At 40.4% G+C, this 23,897-nt stretch overlaps 1 protein-coding gene across 1 annotated transcript in view; it reads left to right on the top strand.

Moving 5' to 3' along the window:
- Positions 1–23,897, top strand: part of pth2ra (parathyroid hormone 2 receptor a) — a 92,523-nt gene that overhangs the window by 39,813 nt on the left and 28,813 nt on the right. The window contains exons 9-10 of the mRNA XM_058786011.1: positions 221–407; positions 21,340–21,493. Coding sequence (XP_058641994.1) covers positions 221–407; positions 21,340–21,493 — 341 coding nt within the window. The remainder of the gene's footprint in view (positions 1–220; positions 408–21,339; positions 21,494–23,897) is intronic.

Genomic DNA, 23,897 nt, shown 5'->3' with positions numbered 1-23,897 from the left:
AACATTAAGTGACATACAGTTAATCACTGACTGAAAGCTATAATGGATAAATCTCGTCTTCAGTGTAGCAGCATTTTATCATTATATAGAAACAATGTAAGTACACTACTCAGTTTAAACCTTCCTTTTCCTCATTTCCTTAAATGCATATTATTTTTGAGGTCTACCATCTTTTTAATTCTCTGCCTAACAAGCCTGATGTATTTCTGTGTGTCTTCAGGCGTCTCCACTGCACCAGGAACTACATTCACATGCACCTGTTTGTTTCCTTCATGCTGCGTGCCGTCAGCATCTTTGTGAAGGATCACGTTGTGCACACTAGTGCTGGGCTGCAGGAATTTGATGCTGTGCTTATGAATAACTTCACTAATGCTGTGGATGTGGCACCAGTGGACACTTCACAGTATGTGAGTCAAGCGCTGTCTCATCTTAGATGTATTTCATCAAATATTTATCAAGTATCTCATGTGGCTACATTTCAGATTATGACATCAGTATTTATATTAGGGCTGGGTTATATAGTTTAAAATGATATATTACGTATAATCAGTGAGTATTTAGAACTTTGTTTTTCTTTTCAGAAAAAAAAAGAAAAAAAAAAGAAAATATTTTTATTTTAAATATGATTATTTTTTAAATAATCTAAATTGTTTCATTATTTTGACTTTAATTAATGTGTTTCTTTTAATTTAGATGAACTTAATTTAATTTAAATTTAACTGATAAATGCTAAAAATAAGTGTTATATAATGTTGTTTTTTTTGTGTGTGCAAAACATTGTTACCAATTAGCAAGTTAGAAAATGCTGAATTACTATTTTTTAACTATCAAACATATTTAATCCGATAATTTTAAACTGAATAATTTAAATTTAAATAAATGATTTAGCATAATCAAATATTTAAAGTTTTTCATAACATGCTTGAGTACAAAATAAAAATTCACCAGTTACACTGATTACCTCAAATTTGTGAGTTTTGCCATCGTCTGCAGGTTTACAGTGTATATGTGTATATTTGTTTTTCCTTCAATTTGTTTATTCCAATATTAATTTATAAGTAACCCTATATTCAACTATATATGTATTCTATCTATATTCAAGATAGATAGATACATAGATAGCTTGAACATAGAGGCACAGTGAAGTGTTAAACAAGCCTGGAAGAGCGGAAATTGAAAGAGGTCAAGTTGGGTCTGGATGAAGTGACATCTGGGTGAGGTCTGACTCCAATTCTGATTATGGCGGAGAATAAATATTTTAATGCTAGTGCAAGGTTGTGCCCCATCTTGACACTTTGTTGGGCTAAAATTGCTGGAAGAAATAGCTAGACGTCAGAGGTTACTGGATTGCAAGAAGCTGTAAGTGCTCACAGTCTCATCCTGTGTAGTGTTATACTCTTACCGGAGGGCTTTTGTTTCATACCATCTCCAATCTCCTCCCCAATGCTTGTACACATGTCTGAGTGTTTTATTATACTGTACGCCTACCACATGGCCAGCCTCAACAATCCATGCATAGAGGTTAAAAAAGCTCACTTGTCCCCATTTGCTGTCTTTTGGGTGGGAAATGATTATCCATTCCCACCCACGCTCAGGCTCGAACTGTATTGGTGCCCATTTTGGGCAATGCTGAGACTCATTGACTGCGCCCTCAGCTTTTTCTTCAAACAGCTGCATTGCAGGAGATAAGTGCTATGAAGCCAACATGTGAGGGAGGATTTTGCAACCAGTTGTTTAGCATCCATAGCTGCAACGCTTATGTTAGGTGCAAACAATGTGTATTCAGAGATCAAAGGCACAACTGCTGTGCTTTGATCCATTTGTTTACCTATAATAGCAGCAACTAACTTCTTTATTATTACTACTGACAAATTAGTTCATATAGTATATTCCCATGATATAGTCCATGTTATTTTTTATACAAGAGGTTTTTTGGGTTAAGTATTGAAGGGGAAAAAAAAAAAAGTTCAATATTAGTATTATATTATGACAGTGTCACGTTACACTGTTGCAGGAAGATTCTGGAGGTACTAAGAAACGTTTAACAGTCTTTAATCAAGGAAACACTGGGAATAATCACAACAGGAGCTTGAGCAAACACGTAGAAACAAGTAGACCCGACAGGGGAGAAATACACAGACAGGACTTAAATACACAGGATAATTAATTAAACACAGGTGCAGGGAATGAACGAATTAGACTAGACGAGGACAGGAACATGACCAAACAAGGGAACACTGAACAGAAACAGGGGCAAAACAGGTCCATAATCCTGACATATCACCCCCTTCCCGGAAGGCACTTCCTCATGCTGTAGAACAACAGAGGGGGGAAACGGGTGGGAACTAAGGAGGGGTCTCGGGAGGAGGACGGGCACCCGGGAGGGGGCCGGCAGACAGAGACCAGGGAGGTGATGAAGGAAGGAGGAGCCAGGGAGGAAACAGGAGGGGCCCAGAGCAGGAGGAGCACAGTAGGACCCAGGCCACAGCCATGATGACAGCCCACGGTGGAGCCGACAGAGGGAGGAGCCATGGAGGGGAAATGGCCGCCAACACATTTGTGAGCCTCCAGGCTTTCAGGCCTGAACTCAGGAACGGGAGCCTTCTCTGGTCTTAACTCTGGAACGGGAGCCCTCTCCTCTTCGGTGTGGCACAGTCGCCATACCATACTCAGCTCACCCTCAGCCGTGGTGCAGGGGGCAGAACTCCTCTCAGCGCTCTCACTGTCCGCGGTATTCTCCCTCGAGGTGGGCGTTGTAGACACACAGAAGAAACTGTGTTGATCGGGTCTTCTGTCATGTTACGCTGTTGGGTCGACGATCGGCGAACAGTATCCAATGGGGCAAGGCAGAGAGATAATCCAGGTACATGAGCTAGAATCCAAGAGAGATGCAAACAGTGTCCAAATGGCAAGGCAAGGGTTAATCCAGGGAACACGGGCTAGAAACAAACACGGGAAAATAGGCAAGACTAAGACAACTAAGTGGGCTCCGTAGTAGCTATCGCTAGGAGAGGGATAAGTGCATACAATACTCGGCAGTGAGGGGGAGAAAGTCCATGGCTTAAGTAAGGTGTGTGATCAGTGCAATCATCTGTGTGTGCAATCAGTGCAATGGATGATGGGAAATTGAGTCCAGTGTGATGTGTGCTGTGAGAGTCAATGTGGTGAGCGAGTGACCTCTGGTGGTGAGTGAACGGAAGTTCATAGACCGGATTCATGACAGGAATAATCACAACATGAGCTTGCACAAACACACGTAGAAACAAGTAGACCCGACAGGGGATAAATACACAGACAGGACTTAAATACACAGGATAATTAATTAAACACAGGTGCAGAGAATGAACAAATTAGACTAGACGAGGACAGGAACATGATCAAATAAGGGAACACCGAACAGAAACAGGGGTAAAACAGGGTATTTCAAAGTTTTAATCAGTAAAAAAATGTTTCCTAAAGACTGTCCCAGTAAGCTAATGTCTATGCTTGGTATAAAATTGTGATACTACATTGTGGGTGGATTTAGAATGACTCATAGTGCATTTGCATTATAATCTAATGTTATTTTTGGTCTCAAATTATTAACATTGTATGACCAAGGCTGCTATGACAGAAATTATGATACTAGAAATTACATTATTTTCAACCCATTATGCTTCCCTCGGGATTGTGTGAATAGAAGGGAAGACTGCCATTTTTTCCACTTGTAGCATTCAGTATTTTTCATTATTTATAATAACTGTGATCTGCTTTGAGTGGCAAGAATAGGAAATTTTCCATTCATTCATTAATCAAATTGTGCAGTTTTTGGTTATTTAAAGATGATGATTTAAAGAGATCTTAAAGGGTTTCAGTAACTAGTACTGTTTAAGTTACTATTTTTGTTGATTTTTAGGTCCAGTTTTTCCAGAAGTACCTTGTTGACCGATGATTTAATTTGATTTCTATAACATTTTTTACTTCTATAGAAGCCTCCCTACTGCTTCACTGTGGTGGTCTGCAATAGGCATTATGTTTTCAATCAGTATTGTGAAAAGAGGGCAGAGATCTCCTAGAGTACATTGTCAGCAGAGAGGCAGGGAAAAGACAGAACAAAAGTTTAGGTGTTCAGGTGAGCCGTCCAGATCCTCCAGGTGTATTGATAACATAATCTGCACCTTGCTTTTCTCCGGCACCTCTTTGATCATCTGTCAGAAGCTCTGAAGCTCCCACGGTTACCCCTAGTTTCTGGCACTTTCATGTGTCTGGAGTTGATGCGTCTGTTATTGTCCATGCTCAGAATAGCAGCCCTTTCACTGGGTTGTTGCACTACTGAGTCCCAAATGCACTCCTTTGGGGGAAAAAGTAAGAACAGAAGAGAACAGAAAGTCATAGTTAACTTAAAAAAGACAAGTCTGTGATCATTTATTAACCTCATGTCAAAAGGAGATGTTTAGCAGAATGCTCTTTTACACAAGGGATGTCAAGTTGTAAATACGCATAAAAATAGTATATGACTCACATATTGCATTCCACGTCTTCAATGCCATATAAACTTTGATGGAAATTGAAGTTTTTCTTTCCACCATAGCTCTCTAATCTTATTTCAGCATACATACAGCATGTAAACTTACCACATCACGTGCAAAAGTACGAATTTAACTGAATAACTTCACTTTTGTTCCTCATATAAAGTTATCACATTCTGTAAAAAAAACATCCTTTTGTGTTCTTTGAAAGATAGACATACAAGTTTGGAACAATGAATAAAAGAGGACTAGAGCTGTTCCTTAAAAAAATTAAAAAAGTAACGTGTTAAAACCACCAACATCACATTCTCACTCATAAGTTGCAATGTTTACCTCTCTCTCTGTGTGGGCTGAATGTGGAGCTCATGTTGGCAAAGACACTGTAATTATAGCTGCTTTTGCATATTATAGACACTAATTATAGTTTATTCAAATCACTTGTGACAGATAATGTTTTGATGAGTCAAGAAATGATGCACTACATTCATAGTTATTTGTGGTAAATTGAAACTCAGACATTAAAAACCATTAATGGCCTTCTACACTTAATCAGAATAACATTTTTGTGTTATAAATACAGTTGTGTGTAGAGCCCTGTATTTCGGCCTGGGCTCGATGGGCCCCGACTTTTTTACGTCCCTAGGGCTGGGCTTCGGGCTAATTTTGACGTCATAGTTCAGACGTGGGCCGGGCCTTGGGCCTGTTTTAGGCTTCTCCTTATTTTTATATTTTATACATCCATCAATTAGTGATGAAAAAATAGCCGCGCTAGTGTAGGGGTGTCGTGATATACTGGTATTGACGATAACCGTGATATTCAAAGCAATAATTATCAATATCGTGTTAATTTAGTGTGTGACGATATACCGGTATTAGCGATAACCTCAATATTTAAAATTAACTTGACTCTTATGATAACACATGTAAATACTCCAGCGCCAGTGCCTGGTTGCCCTCCAGGTGGCAGTATTGCGCCTTAACCCTGACACCTGTCAAACAAGAAGAAGACGCAGCGCGCGCAGCTACTCCGAGGAAAGCCATGTTCAGTTATAAAGAGTAAGTTGCGATTATTTTATTAGTCATAGAATGGGAAATGTTACATTAACCTGTTAACAGAGGTTTTCTGTGTTTATATATTTAAAGGTCCCATGACATGCTGCTTTTTGGATGCTTTTATATAGGCCTAAGTGGTCCCTAGTACTGTATCTGAAGTCTCTTTCCCGAAATTCAGCCTTGGTGCAGAATTTCAGCCACTACGAGCCAGTCCCACAATGAGCTTTCCTTAGTACATGCCATTTCTGTGTCTGTAGCTTTAAATGCTAATGAGGAGGAGAGAGGCGGGGCAAGGTGGAGGGTGGCCTTGACCAGCTTGCGCTACCATGCGCAAATGTTGACAGTGGATGTATCGCAATGGCTCGTAGACACACAATGGTTCAAGCTTTTCAGTTTAACCCAGAATCTGATCCTGATGGAGAAGCACCAGATGAAGAAGCTGCAACTCAGTGGCTACAGCAGGACGTCTCCGAATGGTTAGTTTAAAATATTGTGTCTGGATACGGTACTTTAGTTGGTTTATGTATGCTATTACAGTTATTATCATGTAGCTAATGATAGCCATAGGCTGGATGAAGGAACTAAAAAAATACTTTGATGTTCATTTGTACATCCAAACACTGAGCAACTGTCATGCTTCGCTTGTGTGCAAGCCATGATGTCTCGAGGAAAAAAAAAATATTGCGCTTGCCTCGCACGGTAGTAGCTCATTTTCTCATGGGCGGGCAATGCAGAAAGGGGAGGTAACCTTGCCCCGTATGACGACATAAAGGGAAGATTCCAGATTGGGCCATCTGAGCTTTAATTTTCTCAAAGGCGAAGCAGGATACCCGGGGCTCGGTTTACAGCTATCGCCATTTCTAGCCACTGGGGGACCATAGGCAGGCTAGGGGAACTCAATGTTAAAAAACCTCATAAAGTGAAATTTTCATGCCATGGGACCTTTAAGTACCGTGTTTTCTCTACTCATCTTATTTTTGTATTTGCAATATGGTCTGTGCGTAGTAACACTACATTTTTTTCTTTGTTCAAATCTATTATTAACAATTACACGATTAAAACTGATCTTGAAAAACTGAGCGACTGTCACAAAGCACAGTAAACACAACTGGTGAGTGAGAACAAACAGGTTTATTGAAGGGATTCAGGATCGGGAGTGACCAAAAGCAGGTGAGTGAGCAAGTTAGTGTGAAGTTCAGATGGCTTAGCTGTGGTTGAAGTTGTGTCTTTGTTTGCAGGTTCGGATTGAGGATCAAAGGCTTCGAGGGAGAATCGGCGAGGGATCCAACTGGTAAGCATTGGTGTAAGTCGTGATCATAGAGTGAGTCCAGAGCTGTCCATCTAGTGAACTGTAGACCGGACAATGTGGGGAATGGCAGTGTGTGTGTTTATAGTGGTGTTGATTGGTGTCAGCAGGTGTGTGCAGTTAGAAGTCAGGTGACTGTGATCGGGTGATTGTGCTGGGTGGTGACTGTTGTGATGGTGACTGATCCCTGACATTACCCCCTCCCCCAAGGGTGGCTCCTGACGCCCTCGAACGGCGACGGGGGCCGCCACGGCCTCTGGGCACGGGACGCTCGGGGTGTGTGTGATGGAATTCTTCAAGCAGTAAGGGGTCTAGGATGTCGTCCCTGGCCACCCAGGAGCGTTCCTCTGGTCTGTATCCTTCCCAGTCGACCAGATATTCCAGTCTTCCGCCCCGTCGCTGTGAGTCCAGGATTTCCTTGACCAGATAGACGGAGGGTTGTTCGAGGACTTCTGGGGGAGGAGGTTCGTCCACTTCTGTGGGTCCTGGTGCAGAGGGAGAACAAGGTTTAAGGAGTGACACGTGGAATGAAGGATGTATTCTGTACCTGGGTGGGAGTTGGAGTTCATAGGTGACCTCGTTGATCTGCCTCTGTATCGGGAAGGGACCAATGTAGCAGGGACTCAGCTTCTTGCACGGCAGGCGGAGGCGCAGATCCCGGGTGGACAGCCAGACCTTGTCTCTGGGATGGTAGGTGGGAGTAGTGGTTCGCCGGGCATCTGCAAAGATCTTATGCCTCCGCACTGCACGTTGGAGGTGGACGTGAGCTGAGTCGCACACTCTCTCGCTCGCCTGGAACCAGTGGTCTACAGCTGGAACCTCCGACGGCTCTCCTTTCCACGGGAAGAGTGGTGGTTGGTACCTGAGTATGCACTGAAATGGTGTAAGACCTGTGGTGTTTTGTTGCAGGGAGTTCTGCGCATACTCGGCCCATGGGAGGAAGCGGCTCCAGCTGTGCTGATCGTCATGGCAGTATGCCCGGAGGTAACGTCCGAGTTCCTGGATCTTGCGCTCAGTCTGGTCATTAGTCTGGGGATGGTATCCTGAGGACAAGCTGACCGTGACTCCCAGCAACCTGAAGAAGGCTTTCCATACGTGGGAAATAAACTGAGGACCTCTGTCCGAGACTATGTCCTCAGGTATTCCGAAGTTTCAGAACACGTGCTGGAATAAGTGTTCCGCTGTTTCCATGGCAGTAGGGAGTCCTTTGAGGGGGATGAATTTGCAGGCTTTGGAAAAGCGATCGACTGCTACCAGCACACAAGTGTTACCTTCGGAATTAGGTAGGTCCGTCACAAAGTCTATTCCCAAGTGTGACCAGGGTCGATGAGGGATCGGTAACGGTTTTAGCTTGCCTACTGGTAGATGCCGGGGGGTCCTGGACATGGCGCAGACTGAGCAACTGCGGACATACCTGATGACATCCCGGGTCATACTTGGCCACCAGTACAGAGTTTGGAGGAGCGAGAGGGTCCTGTGGCTGCCTGGATGTCCAGAGCCCGGTACATTGTGAACGGAGCCCAGAAGGGAGTGTCGTTGGGTGGTCGGTACGCAAGTCTTCCCTTCTGGGCCTCCCAGCGGAGCAGGTTCGGTGAGAGTGGTGGTTCTGATTTCCTTATCGATGTTCCACTGAATGGGGCTTACAACCATGGCTGGAGGGAGAATGGGTTCAGGATCTGTGGGAGTATCGGGAGAGTGCATTCTGGAGAGGGCATCAGCCTTGTTGTTTCGACTTCCGGGGCGATAGGTTATGGTGAACTGGAACCTGGTGAAGAACAAAGCCCAGCGGGCTTGACGTGGGTTGAGTCTTTTTGCGTCTCGAAGATATTGGAGGTTTTTATGGTCAGTGATGACTGTGAATGGGTGTTTTGCTCCCTCCAGCCAGTGCCGCCACTCTTCCAGGGCAAGTTTGATGGCCAATAACTCCTGGTTCCCGATGTCATAGTTCTGCTCCGCTGAGGTCAGTTTCTTCTAATAGTATGCGCAAGGATGGAGGCTAGGAGGCTCACCGTGGTATTGGGACAGCACGGCCCCGACGCCGGTGGTGGAGGCGTCGACTTCAACAACAAAGGGAGCTGAAGGATCCGGGTGGTGTAGGATGGGGGCCGTGCTGAAGGCTGTCTGCAGTTTCTGGAAGGCTTCGTGGGCAGTGGACTTCCAGGACAGGGACTTGGGTTTTCCTCGGAGTAGGGATGTTAATGGGGCTGTGTGAGTGCTGAAATTCTTAATAAAGCGACGGTACAAGTTGGCAAATCCCAGGAACTGTTGGAGCTCTTTAATGGTCTGGGGACGAGGCCAATTCCTCACAGCATCAACCTTCCCCTGGTCCATTTGAATCCCCTCTTGGCCTACGATGTATCCCAGGAATTGCACTGTGGGGCGATGGAATTCGCATTTCTCCAGCTTTAGGAAGAGATGGTGTTCTCGGAGCTTCTGGAGGACCTGCTTGACGTGTTGGCGATGTTCGGCCTGGTTCCAGGAGTAGATTAGTATGTCGTCAATGTACACAATCACAGAGCGATGGAGGAACTCCCGGAACACCTCGTTCATGAATCCCTGGAAGACTGATGGGGCGTTGGCCAGCCCATACGGCATTACAAGATATTCGTAGTGCCCCAAAGGAGTGATGAATGCCGTCTTCCACTCGTCCCCTTTCCGGATTCGAACGAGGTTGTACGTGCTTCGCAGGTCCAGCTTGGAGAAGATGCGGGCCCCACAGAGTTCCTCGAGGGCGGCCGGGACCAGGGGAAGAGGGTAAGGTAGCTTCACTGTTTGGGAATTAAGAGCTCGGTAATCAATACAGGGCCGCAAGCCCCCGTCCTTCTTACCCACGAAGAAGAAACCCGGAAGCCGCCGGAGAGGTGGAGGGTCTGATGAAACCTTGGTTGAGAGCCTCCTTGATGTTGTCCTCCATTGCCTTGCGCTCCGGGATGGACAGAGGGTAAACTCTACCCTTGGGGAGTTTTGTTCCAGGCAGCAAGTCGATGGCACAGTCCCATGGCCGGTGTGGTGGTAATTTGGTGGCTGCCTGCTTACTAAAGACATCCTGGAACGTCACATAATCAGATGGGACCTTGACTTCTTCCTGGGGTTCAGGACTTTCGATGAGCGTGGAGGCAACGTGAACGATGTTGGAACTCTGGGAAGGAGTGGGTACTGACGAGAGAGTGCTCATGACAGTATTCGCTCCAGCGAGTAACTTCACACAGGTCCCATCTAATCTCTGGAGAATGGAGCACGAGCCAGGGGCGTCCCAGGATGATATCAACTGTGGGTCCCTCCAATACCAGAAAGGTGATCTCTTCCTCATGCAGTTGTCCGACCTTGAGCTTTATTGTAGGTGCTTGGTATTTCACCCATCCATGCCCTAACGGCTTTCCCTGGATGGTCTCGACTCGGAACTCCCGGGCATGGTGCTTCCTGGGGAGCTGAAGGCGTTTCAGTAGGTCTTGGGAAATGAAGTTGCCTGAGGAGCCCGAGTCGACAAGGGCGGATACTGCAACAGAATTATTATCGGTGAATAGTTGAACTGGGAGCAAGGACAGGGTAGAAACAACAGGATCCAATTGAAGGGTATTCACCGCAGGGCGTGGTGGTCAGACAGGACAGGTCCTGATGTAATGGTCGAGATCAGCACAGTAGAGGCACAATCCTGCCCCTAGGCGGCGAGCCCGTTCTGAGGGGGTGAGTCGAGTGTAATCCACTTATAGGTTAAAGAGCTTAAAATACGAGTATACAAGTTAACAGGTTAAAGTATCAGTTTAGATGTTAATATGGCAACACTTTACAATAAGGTACATTAGTTAATTACATTAGTTAACATAAAAGAAGAATGAACAATACTTTTATTAATCTTAGTTCTTGTTAATTTCAGCATTTACTAATGCATTATTAAAAGTTGTTTTTGTAAACATTAATGCACTGTGAACTAACATGAACAATGAACGACTGTATTTTTATTAACGAAGATGAATAAATTGTGTAGTGTGTTGTTCATTGTTCGTTTATGTTAGTTAATACATTAACTAATGTTAACAAATGACATCTTATTGTAAAGTGTTACCATTAACTCTCTGGGGTCGACGGTATTGCCGGCGATACCAGATAGGTTGTTTTAAGATCAGTGCAAAAGACACTAAAAATACTATTAAAATATTGATTTTGGTCACACAAATAAGTGTTATACATCAATCGAAATTGTTAAGTGTCTACTTTTTTTTGTGTACACTCACAATAACAACACAACTTTGTGCTTTTGGAAAAATAAGAAAACAAACAGGGTGCGCTCTCTGTCTTCTCCGTCTCCGCAAACTGTTTTTAGAAACGCGTCACTAAAATGAACTGTAACTCAGCAAATACTCAGCACGCAGACATGGGAGTTATATCTATAGAAAGCTTGAAGTGTCTACTTTGAAATGAAGCAAGTCATATCGAAAACAAACATTCTGTGATGATGTAATCCGTATGAAACCAACACGATGTTCAGTCTGTCCCGTCTGACTCATTATCTCTAATGAAATCCCGCCCCCACGTGGCTTGCGCCGTTCATATGTAAATAGCCACGTGGGACATGCGCGCATGCAAACGCCCAACACAAACAAAGAACGGAGATCCTCATCGCGCAGCTACTGTTTGTTTTTGGAAGAAGACGCGCTGGTAAAGGCAGGATTTCCGTCGAAAGAAGAACACGATTTCATCCAGTAGAGGAGATTAATCTGATGAGTAAGTAATGTTTCTTTTTTGCATTTGTTACCATTTTATTGTGACATAAACTTGAACAGATTTACTAACAGTTAGTTGGGTTTTTCCCAAATGACAACACGATGAATGCTACGCATCTAAGAATGTTTAGACCATGTTTATTATTAATACTTCACAAATATATTTTAATAGCGTGCTAAACAATTAATAATTAGTTTCTCAGATATAAAATATAATTTTTTATAGTACAAAGTACATAGTTTTATTGTACAAAGCATGCTTGAGTCTGTGGCTACATAATCATATCATAGGCTACTATAAAATCATACATACTAGACTATATGACTACAAAATCATAGTTGGGTTTTTCCTGATTTTTCCTAATTCCTGACTACAGTGTTTGAAATCGTGTAAAACATTTTGAATATGATAGGCAATTCATTGTATTTAAATTTCTTACGGCGCGATGATGTTTTCATGCTCTATATAAAACAATAAAAGTAATATGAGTGTACACTGTAACATGATGAATGCTACGAGTCTAAGTATGTTTAGTACATGTTTATTATTAATATTTATTCATCATACTGTTGAACTTGACAGTATTTTCTCTCGTGTTATTTCATAGGAGCTCCAAAGAAGACAGAGAAAGCCAGAGTCTTGTACCCTGTGTTTATCAGTATCTTTATGTTCGTTGGGTGAAAAAGAAAAACTCAATAAACAAAGTAAAAAATATTTTGACTGATAACCCTATCTTCTATAGATATCGCAATATATCGATATCATGGATTCTTATGGCCACAATAACCGTGATATGAAAAATCTAATATTGTGACAGCCCTACGCTAGTGGAAACAACACGAGACCGTGCTGCCGCGACTGAGAGCGGCTCGACGGGTTTAATGTCCTGCAGCAGCATCAGGGAGTGCCGTCAGCGCAGCTGAAGAGTTCTACATTCAAATACATGCAATAAAGCTTGCTGTAAAGCCCCAGCAAAAGTAATTACCATGAATGTGTCTGGGGGAAATAGTAAAGAGATATTTGAATTATTTACTAATAAACTAGTGTTTTCTGTGTCAGTTTCGCAAAGATGAAGATGATGATCCTGATTCGCCATCTCCTCATTAGATGCGCCTTTAGAGAGAAGTGCATCTTCACGGATTATTAATATAATGAAAGAGTTTTTGTTTTCGATTTGATTTATTTAGTTAAGTAGTAATTTAAAGCTTTCTATAGATATATTTATCATGTGTGTGATGCATGTATTCGCTGACTTTCGGTTCATTTTTGTGAAACGCTCCTGTTCAAGACGAGACAGCAGAAAGCGCATCGTTTTCTTTATTTTATAAAAGCATGACGTTTTGTTGATATTGTGAGTGCACACAAATAAAAGTAGACCCTTTACAGTTCCGAATGATGTATTACTCTTACCTTTATGAGCAAATTTATTTTAAGTTGTTTCCATTGAAAAAAATGCAAGTGATTGTGCTGGTGCCTTCATGTCCTGCGCTTTAGCTTCCACTCTCCGCACAAACTATTGGATGCAGTGCACATTTATCTAGGTTTAATGTTTAAACATTGTTATATGCTTGAACTGTTTCAGTGTATCTATAGATTTTATTTTAGGCAAGTCGTGATGATTTGAGAAGGCTAAATTCATCAAACATAAGCTATGATCAGCCTGCCGGTCTGCTGCTGGCTGCTTGGTCATTACTTTAAGAAAGAAAAAACTTATGTAATGAACAAAAAATGCTCTAAACGTTTTTCTAAAGGAACGAAAACGAAACAAAATATAATCACTTTGCCATTACAAAAAAGGGGGGAAAGACAGGCTCGGGTCGGACTCGGGCCAGGGCCGGGCTAGGGCCTAAATTTGAGGCCCGTGCAGGGCTCTAGTTGTGTGGAAAAAGAAAAAGAACAGAATCAGAAAACAGACTTTTATGTTGCTTGTCATTTTTTCTCCTGACAAATACTGTAGACTCCAGTAATCACACATCTCCTTTAGAGTTTTTGAGGAAATCTCAACAGTGTCACAAATTATGCTCTGATTTGCAAAGATGTCAGTCTGCTATCAAAAGTCGTCGGTTTCAATATATACTTTTTTTCAAATTTCAAACCTAACTCAAGCAAATACCATTAAAGTCTAAATTATATGAGCTAGTGTACATAGTTTTATAGTTTGATACTCTTGTATGTCAACAGGATTTATGTCTATTTGTATTTTTTGGGAACCATCTGAAACTGAATGTAAACAGGAGCTATGAAAGAAACATCTGAGCAAAAAAATTCAAAACTGTTATTACTTATTACCTTTACATCTCATATAATATATCGTCCCCTTGGAATTATAAGGTTCTATCTGACATTTTTGTCAAAATTGAGTTATTCACATATTCTTATTCTGTAACAACTTATTTACATTATTTGATGGTTTATTTACATTATGTGATGAACTTTTTAAAGTTTTGTACATTTTAGGACTTTTTATATGGAAAACAAAAAGGTTCTGTCTACAAAGTCGAACTCTAACTTGGTTCTATAAAGTTCTATCTGTGAATCCGCCAATCGGCACTTCGAATGCACGCAAGAGGACAAATCAGGATCAACGTTCTTTGTCATGTCGCCGGACTGCTCCGTAACAGCAGGAAAGATTAAATATTAAACAACAATAATTACGTGTCTGCATAATCAATAAGTGCAATTCACCTTTATTCCACAAAGTGGCACTGTTTAAAACAATGATGACGTGATTTTTCACTCATAATTAGCGCATACATTAAACAAATAATCATCTGCAAAAATTGAACTGGCTTGAATGGCTTTACTGCAGAGTAATTACTGCACATAATGAAATATAAGTGTGGACCATTTATTTGGTCAAAAATACAGTAAAACAGTAATATTGGGAACTATTTCAATTTAAAATAGCTATTTTCTGTACTCATTTCTTAAAACTTACTGGCCATTCTTACCCAACAATCATATTTATATTCCTGTATCCACAGTTAAAGTGTGGAGTGAAAGCTGAGCTAAAAAGACACTTCTAAAGGTTCGATCAGTCGTTGCTGTAGCAGACATCACTATTATTGATCATACTTGGTATTAAGGATTTCAAGAAACTCCTAATCCTATGCATTAAACTATAGTGGGGAACGCATCCTGCAGCATTTGTGCTCTATGATACCACAGCTTGTTGAGGAGAGGTGTGCTGTTAACTTTCTACGTGATCAGACTAACGATTATCACCTGCTAGTGACAAAACAAGTTCGGAAATCCCATAGACTTACAATGAAGGGACCAATCCATATGTAGGGATTGGAATGTCATAGTGGTGTGTTCTTTTGACACTTTTGGACCAGTACACAGCCATCATATATACAGTATCTCACAGAAGTGAGTACACCCCTCACATTTTTGAAAATATTTTATTATATGTTTTCATGTGACAACACTGAAGAAATGAGACTTTGCCACAATGTAAAGTAGTGAGTGTACAGCTTGTATAACAGTGTAAATTTGCTGTCCCCTCAAAATAACTCAACACACAGCCATTAATGTCTAAACCGCTGGCCACAAAAGTGAGTACACCCCTAACTGAAAATGTCCAAATTGGGCCCAAAGTGTCAATATTTTGTGTGGCCACCATTAATTTCCAGCATTGCCTTAACCCTCTTGGGCATGGAGTTCACCAGAGCTTCACAGGTTGCCACTGGAGTCCTCTTCCACTCCTCCATGATTACATCACAGAGCTGGTGGATGTTAGAGACCTTGCGCTCCTCCACCTTCCGTTTGAGGATGCCCCATGTTGGCATTCATGGTTCCCTCAGTGAACTGTAGCTCCCCAGTGCCGGCAGCACTCATGCAGCCCCAGACCATGACAGTCCCACCATCATGCTTGACTGTAGGCAAGACAAGCTTGTCTTTGTACTCCTTACCTGGCTGCCGCCACACACGCTCGACACCATCTGAACCAAATACGTTTATCTTGGTCTCATCAGACCAAAGGGCATGGTTCCAGTAATCCATGTCCTTAGTCTGCTTGTCTTCAGCAAACTGTTTGCGGGCTTTCTTGTGCATCATCTTTAGAAGAGGCTTCCTTCTGGGAAGACAGCCATGCAGACCAATTTGATGCAGTGTGCGGCGTATGGTTTGAACACTGACAGGCTGACCCCCCACCACTTAAACCTCTGCAGCAATGCTGGCAGCACTCATACTTCTATTTCCCAAACACAACCTCTGGATATGCCGCTGAGCATGTGCACTCAACTTCTTTGGTCAACCATGGCGAGGCCTGTTCTGAGTGGAACCTGTCCTGTTAAACCGCTGTATGGTCTTGGCCACTGTGCTGCAGCTCAGTTTCAGGGTCTTGGCAATCTTCTTATAGCCTATGCCATCTTTATGTAGAGCAACAATTCTTTTTTTCAGATCCTCAGAGAATTCTTTGCCATGAGGCACCATGTTGAACTTCCAGTGACCAGTATGAGAGAGTGAGAGTGATAACACCAAATTTAACACACCTGCTCCCCATTCACACCTGAGACCTTGTAACACTAACGAGTCACATGACACCGGGGAGAGAAAATGGCTAATTGGGCCCAATTTGAGATGGTCCTCACTGCAGAACACAAGATCCAGGGGGCGTGGTTGGATCTAGATCCAACTCCTCCCACCTTACGTTTATCTAAACCTACCCATCTCCACCCCCTGATCCCTAAACCCACCCATCTCCATCCCTAAACCTACCCATCTCCACCCCTAAACCTACCAATCTCCACCCCCTGGATGTGGATCCAACCACACCCCCTGGATCTTTTGTTCTGCAGTGAGGGGCTATTGCCCAATTTGGACATTTTCACTTAGGGGTGTACTCACTTTTGAGGCCACCGGTTTAGACATTAATGGCTGTGTGTTGAGTTATTTTGAGGGGACAGCAAATTTACACTGTTATACAAGCTGTACACTCACTACTTTACACTGTAGCAAAGTGTCATTTATTCAGTGTTGTCACATGAAAAGACATAATAAAATATTTACAAAAATGTGAGGGCTGTTCTCACTTCTGTGAGATAATGTGTGTATATATATATATATATATATATATATATATATATATATATATATATATATATATATACATACATACAATAACCTTTGGATGGACAGATATCCTGGCTGAGATATAATGGTTAAGAAGACAGGGAGGTTAAAGACTCAAAATCCAGTGAAGTTTCCTAATGTCCATGAAACTTGCTCACAGCGCAGACAAGGTTGGATCTGTTATTTTATTGATCATTTGCTTGAGTGATTTTGTGTTGTGCAGATTTCTAAGCACAAAATTGGCAAAAAGTCACGAGAGTAGGCAGTGCTTCTGTGATTGACTGATTACGCTGTCTATCCGTTAACACTCACCTGTCATGTCTATAGCTGTTCCACAAATCAGCCTGTATGGGTCAGGCTTGGTAATGGATGGACTAATTACTATGTAAACAACTCACCCACTTGTACATCACCACTTTCGGTCACGTTCGAATCGAAATTAACAGATTATCAGGGAGTAAGTTGGTTTGAGTGACCACTCAGCTCTGTTAAATTAAAGCTGCACCTCATTGTCTGCATCCTTCATGAAACAGAAGTACTGTTGCAAATGCATTTGTCCGTCAGTAATAGAACAGGGCAGCAGTTACTTTCATTGACTCATTCATTGATGTTGAAACATCTGGTGTAGACAGAATGGCTGATTTTAAAGGAGTCATGAACTGTGAAGCCAAAATTCCTGTGATCTTTTGGCATATAAGAGGTCATTCTACTATAAAAACATTCTGTAAATTTCAGAACTCAAAACTTTGTCACTAGTCTAAAAACAGTTTATACCGAAGCCAGTCTGCCAAAACGACAGCTTTTGGAATGATCTACTCTTATGATGTAATAGTGTGGATAAGCACCGCTTCCGCAGAAGAAGATAAACGCCTGCTTCGACATCACTGCTGGTTTAGGCCCGCCCACCGATTCGCACATGTAGTGTTTACGAGAGGTGACCGCGCAGGTCTACACAGAAACCAAACTATAAAGATGGCTCTAAAGACAGCAAGACACTGGGCCTCATTTATCAATCTAATGTAGAATTGAGCGCAGATCCGTGCGCACAAATCAACTTACGACAGAGTTCACGTGTGATTCATGAAACATTCGTATGCCACCAATCTCATCGTACAAATGATCGTATGTTGATAAATGTGGCAGCAGAAAACAATCGTCACTTGAATATCACGCCCTTAAAAACACCCCAGTTCTTAATTTGAACATTTACCAACGTTGAATGCTTCACACCGCACTAACTGCAGCCAAGAAGGTCATTTTTAAAATTTGGTATGAACCCACATTCCCGGCTGACAAAATGTGGCTTATAGAACTAAAAAATATTGCGCTGTTAGAGTGTTCAACAGCAAGAATTAACAGATCTAAACCTAAAAAAAAAACAAGTTTAGAAGCCTTTTACGACATGGAGAAACGAAAGCCGGCCAAAAAGAGGAAGTAATCTCATGGAAGAGAAATTGATATTACTCCAAAAACACCCGTTAACCTTGTAATTGCAAACAATTAGGCTACATTCATTTATGTAATTTATATGTATATTAAAATACTGATAAATATAAAAATTATAGCCTATTTCCCTCACTCTACAACAAATATTTAAATTTAACGGTATTCAGAACAGAACAAGAACGAAAAATAAGTAGTTATAAAATTATTTATTAAACTATATAAAATAAAACACAAATTAGGCTATGGTGGCATTCATTATAAACAGCATACAGATGTCAAGCAAAACTGAAACGGCATTGGGCTCACGAGCCTGTCTCATACCACAAGAATCCAAATGTTTCCAATTTTGCCATATTTGTAACATTTGGTTGCTTAACTATTAGTCATTATGTAGCCTAAACAAGGCTTTATACTTCACTCATGTTCTAATATCTGTGTAAAATCCTTCACATGTGCGTTTGTTTGGGTGCTGCATGCTGATTTTACAGTGGACCTTTTAAAATTAACTTTTATGTTTGGTTGACTACATTTTAGTTTGATGATGAATGGCTGAAATGTCAGGCAACGCAACAACTAATGTTTACTGCGGATTCGTTTACAAACAAGGCACAATTCTATGCGGGATTTTCAAAAAGATTGAAACTAAAAGACAATGCTGTGCCGACTATATTTGATCCGAAAGTAACGTTGCAACACAAGTAACTGTTTTCATTACGTGGTCACTATTGCTTTGTCTCTTTTACAGATCGTTTGATATTTATTGAGTTATTTTTCCGTTTTTGACTTAAATCACAGCAGCGTCCATCTACGATGAATGCACACTGTCAAACTTACACAACTATTAGCCAGTCATAGCATTGGGTGTTTACTTCCGAGTCTACGATTTGCCATCTGGACAGTAAATACTTATTACTTCTGAATTATGTTTTTTTTTTAATGTAAAAATCTTGATAACATTATAAGTGTCACAATACCAGGGAGTCAAGGAAACCAGGAACGCGGAGACAAGGAGTCTTTAATAGGCAACAGGGAAACACAGAGCATGGGCAAGGAAGACATTCAAGGACTGACAAACACTAACTGAAAGGACTGGGGCTTTTAAAGACAGGATAATCAGGGAAAAACGAGACACACCTGGAATCAAATAAACAACCAGACTGGGGAGAAACTGGGTCAAGGAACACCTGGGGAGCAAAACACAACACAGACAGGTCCATAATCTTGACAATAAGTAGACCTCAGAGAACAGTACAAAATAAAAAACGAAGGCAGTTCATGACCTCTTTAATGGGTTCAATCTAACAGACAGTTGAAATTAGATGAGCACACTCAAAAGAGATTTAGTACACACATATTTTGGCACAGAATTAAAGATGAATCAAACACTTCTCTTTTTTGATTTGTTTTCTCCTCTGCTCCACTTCCAGTAAGTATGTTATGCCAGGTGGGGTTAACAACAGTGGAGGGTGGGAAAGGACCAATCCTGACAGCAGTTGACCATATATTTTTTTTTTTTTTTTTCAGGATTCTAATAAATATAAAGTTTAAAGGAACAGTATTTATTTGAAATATAAGCCTTTTTTAGCATTAGACATTTCTATACTGTAACTTTTAATCAATTTAATGCATCCTCACTGAATAGAAGCATTCATTTCTTTTTTTTTTAAAAACTAACTGACCCCAAACTTTTGAATGATAGTGTATATAAATTCAACTCAAACTAAACTTGACTCATTGTCCCTACAGAATCTGATTTTTTTCATAGGGGCAAAACAATCCTATAGGCACAGACACATACGTTTTGGCAGATCCATGCATTTAGTTTAATTTAGTTAATTTAGTTTGAATTCTTAATACGGTACAATAAAAATGTAATTTTTTTTAGTTTAGCGCAGTGCATTTTTTTGACATTACTTTTTTTTTGGCATAACAGAACACTCAAATTCTTCATATCAAACTCACAAACCAAAATAATTTATTTCATGCCAAAAGTTTCCATATAAAAATTTATTTTTTAAAAGATAATACAGCAACAAGAATATTTTGTGTAGCTTTGATCTGTTACGACTGGCTGTTGTTCTTTTAATACCTTTAGTCCACAAATGTTTGGTAACTATTTGAATTATTTATACAGTAAAATCTAAATTTGCTTTTTTAGTTCAGTGTGGTCAGTTTTTTTACATTAATTTCTTGCCAAAATAGGACATTTAAATACTTCACTTTATACAAAACCCACAAACAAAAACAATTTATTACATGCCAAGAGTTTCCATTCGGCACTTTAGAAACACATTACGTCCTTTAGCAAAATCAAAAGACGTTGAATTTTCAGAACAATTTGATTATCTAGCCAAATCTTCATATGATCAGTTAATTCATATAGGATGTATACAAATAAATCAAATGTGTTCTTTTGATTTTAATCAAAAAGCACCCCAGATTTATCATTATTAACACATCATCCACCTAATTCAGAGTACCCGGCATACATAGGAAGTCTTTCAGTACTCCTTGAAAAAGATCCCAGGCTTCATGAATTCATGAGAGAATACCAAGAGTGTGTGGGGGATCTACTGTATACATCCCTTTATGCTTTGATTCCAAGATATTGTCAGAGTAAAACAACCTGATAAATGTGCCTGATATTAAAGAGAGAAATAACCATCATAAGTAAGCTTTCATAATGTTTTGATGTGGGATGTGAAATCTCTTTTAATTCAGTTCATTGGTTTGGAAATGCTTTATGGCCATTAACCACACACATCTGTCATGGTAGTGCGCTAATAGCTTAATTAAAGTGCAGCTCTCCTACTATAGCATACAGCCACTCAGCTGACTGTAGTGAAAGGTTGTCATTTAGTCACACTTCTACTGTCCTAAAGACTGCTTCTGTCATTTTACACTGACAATGTGTAATTTTAAAAGAAGATAGTGAGCTAATTATTCTAAAAGAGCATTTATGACGTGGGCACTTTTGTAGAATATAACAGAGCGGAGTTGAAGGTGACGGTTCATATTGGTTTGTTTTGCTCTTCTGTCTTCTGTCAGTCTGAACTGAGGCATCTCAATAGAAGATTGTTTACCTTGTTGGGCTCCAACTGAGAATAGGAAATATGTTTGTCACAGCTAAAGTATTGCTCCCCAGCCACTATGTGTTTTACTGTTTAATCAAAACTGCCATGCTGTGATATGAGTGTTGACTTTTTCTTCTCCACTCTTCATTTTTAGATGGGTTGTAAAGTGACTGTCTTGCTGTTCATCTATTTCCTGGCTACAAACTACTACTGGATCCTGGTGGAAGGCTTATACCTGCACAGTCTCATCTTCATGGCCTTCTTGTCTGACTCTAAGTACCTGTGGGGCTTCACTTTGATCGGGTGGGGTGAGTATATCATGGTAGTGATTTTTCTGAAAGAGGCAATTTGTGAATATTCCCGCTTCTGTTGGGTTTGTAACAATTCTTGAGAAATGAAATGCTGCTGCTGGTGTTTTTTTTTTTCTTTCTGCCAGGTATCTGGTTTTGTTCATGGATAGCTGCATGACATGTAATTGTACTCTCCTCAAAGAACAAGGCCAATCATTTTTCCATTCATATTTTCATTTTTGACTGCCTGGCTGGCTGCTATTATATAGTGACTATTGTGTGCATGTGACTGAGAGAGATACTGTATCAAACATACACTAGCACATGTTGAAAACAGTTGGAATGCTTTTTTTCTGGATTCCTTTGTGCATACAAATTTCAAGAACAGCATTTCAATCATGACAACTCTCTGAAGATTTTAGCATGGTGATGGATATGACAATGTTAATGTATTTGGTCTTGGCGGAATAGATCTGCTACACTGTTGCTGCTGCTGCTGAATTGCTTCTGCTGTTGGTTATTGCCGAGTTGTAGTTTGCTGCTGCTGAAAGCAAGTACAGGAACTTGCTACTGCCAATGCATATGGCGATACGGTGCCACGAGTATATAAGACGTACTGCTGCTGCACAAATAGCATGCAAAATAACCCGTAGCAGATCTATACAGGTGGAGCTGGGGAAGGTGGAGGGTTTCAGAGAAACTCTGAAAGCGCGCTGCAAGAATCTCAAGTGAATGCTAGCCAGCCATATAAATACACGACAGTAAACTCATTGGCTGCATATGCAGCATGAACCAATCAGCTTGTGCCAAGTCGTTTAACTCTCTGAATATCATCAGTTACGTTAAAAACCCACCAGCCTGCGCCATCTATAGTTCCATGACTGAACTATATATTTATATGAAATCTTTTAAATGACTTTACTCTCACTTTTGACGAGTTCAGTGTGCCCTTGCTAATTTCTTTTGAAGAAAAAAAAAACTGAACCCAAATTTTAGAATGATAAAGTATTATATTTATGGTGTATTATAAAAATTGTTTTTATATTAAATATACAGTATTTCCCTCCACATCTTATCTATAACATGTTGACAAATGGAATCACATTGTAATACACAGTAATACACACCACATAAGGAACACAATTTACTGAATTGACTGTGAAAACCCATAGCAAGCCAACAATGAGGACCCTGGAACAAACAGAGGTGTATACTGAGAAGAGATGAATCGAGAGGAAGGAAACCACAGGGAGGAAGTACATAGAATAGCTACAAAAACAAAAGAGTCACTCTAATTGACCATATGAATCATGATCTGTACTTGACAAATACTGGACCGAGAGTTCAGTTCAGTCCAGTATTGCCTTTTTTTTTTTGTATTACATAGTGTTCCTTTCTCTATATCCTCAATTTGTGGATTAAGTGGTGGAGTTCTTCTCTCCCTGCTGCTAGGAGAAAGTAACTCCAAGCAAAAGAAGCTTGCAGAGATATTGAGCCAAATGCGTGCCATGCAATGTTTACACTGCCATTTTCTTTAACCTGTGGCTTGAGAAAACATTGTATTATGTGAAGCTTAAAAATAAATGAGAGGCTTTATAAATACGTAGGATCAAACGATCTTCCTTTGTGGAACTTTGATAAACAAGCTTTTACAGTGTTTCAGCAGTTTGTTTATAATAGCTAAATTTGTAATCAGTGTAGCGAATACTAATTGTATTAATGTGATAAATGTGTTATCTGACAAAAAAATGCAGTACTTCATTATAAAGTAAGTTTTATCTGTTTGGCAAAATTAAGAGTTTGTTCTGTCTGTTCTGCATTCTGATGCCTCCACATAATATAAAAAAAAGATGTCTTAATAATAAAATAGTAACTTAAAGCTCTACTTTAAGTTATTTTTTTGTGGATAATAATGTAGTATATAGGAGTTTAACTGTTGGAAACTATATTGTAAGTTCTGGAGTGTGACATGCTAAGCTCAATGTAAAAATTAAATTGTATTGTAATTACTGCAGATGCAGTTTTCATGATCTTGTATTGTCTTGAGTGCTAATAAAAATTCATGTCATACTGCACGAGCATTCTGAATAAACTAGTGAATGCAAAAAGTAGATTAAAAGGGGTGAAAATATAACTAAAAAATACATTGTGACCAGTCCCAGCATCTTTTTTTTAGATTTTATTATAATTATTTGTCATACTTTTATCTTTTTAAAAATATTTATATTGAAGTGTTTAGCCTCAAATATCCTTATGCATTTAGGTGATAGATGTATTGTAAGTCTACTAATTGTCATAAATTATGTTACTCATTATACATTCCTATGCTGAAAAAGATAAAAAAATTAAGCAAATGATCAATTGAGAGTTTTTTGGGGGGGGGTTTTAATGGGAGGTTTAATGAGCCCTGAATATCCAACGC

This window comes from Onychostoma macrolepis, chromosome 09 (genome assembly GCF_012432095.1).
Source record: "Onychostoma macrolepis isolate SWU-2019 chromosome 09, ASM1243209v1, whole genome shotgun sequence".
Classification (NCBI taxonomy): Eukaryota; Metazoa; Chordata; class Actinopteri; order Cypriniformes; family Cyprinidae; genus Onychostoma; species Onychostoma macrolepis.
This window is presented reverse-complemented; position numbering and strand designations above follow the sequence as displayed.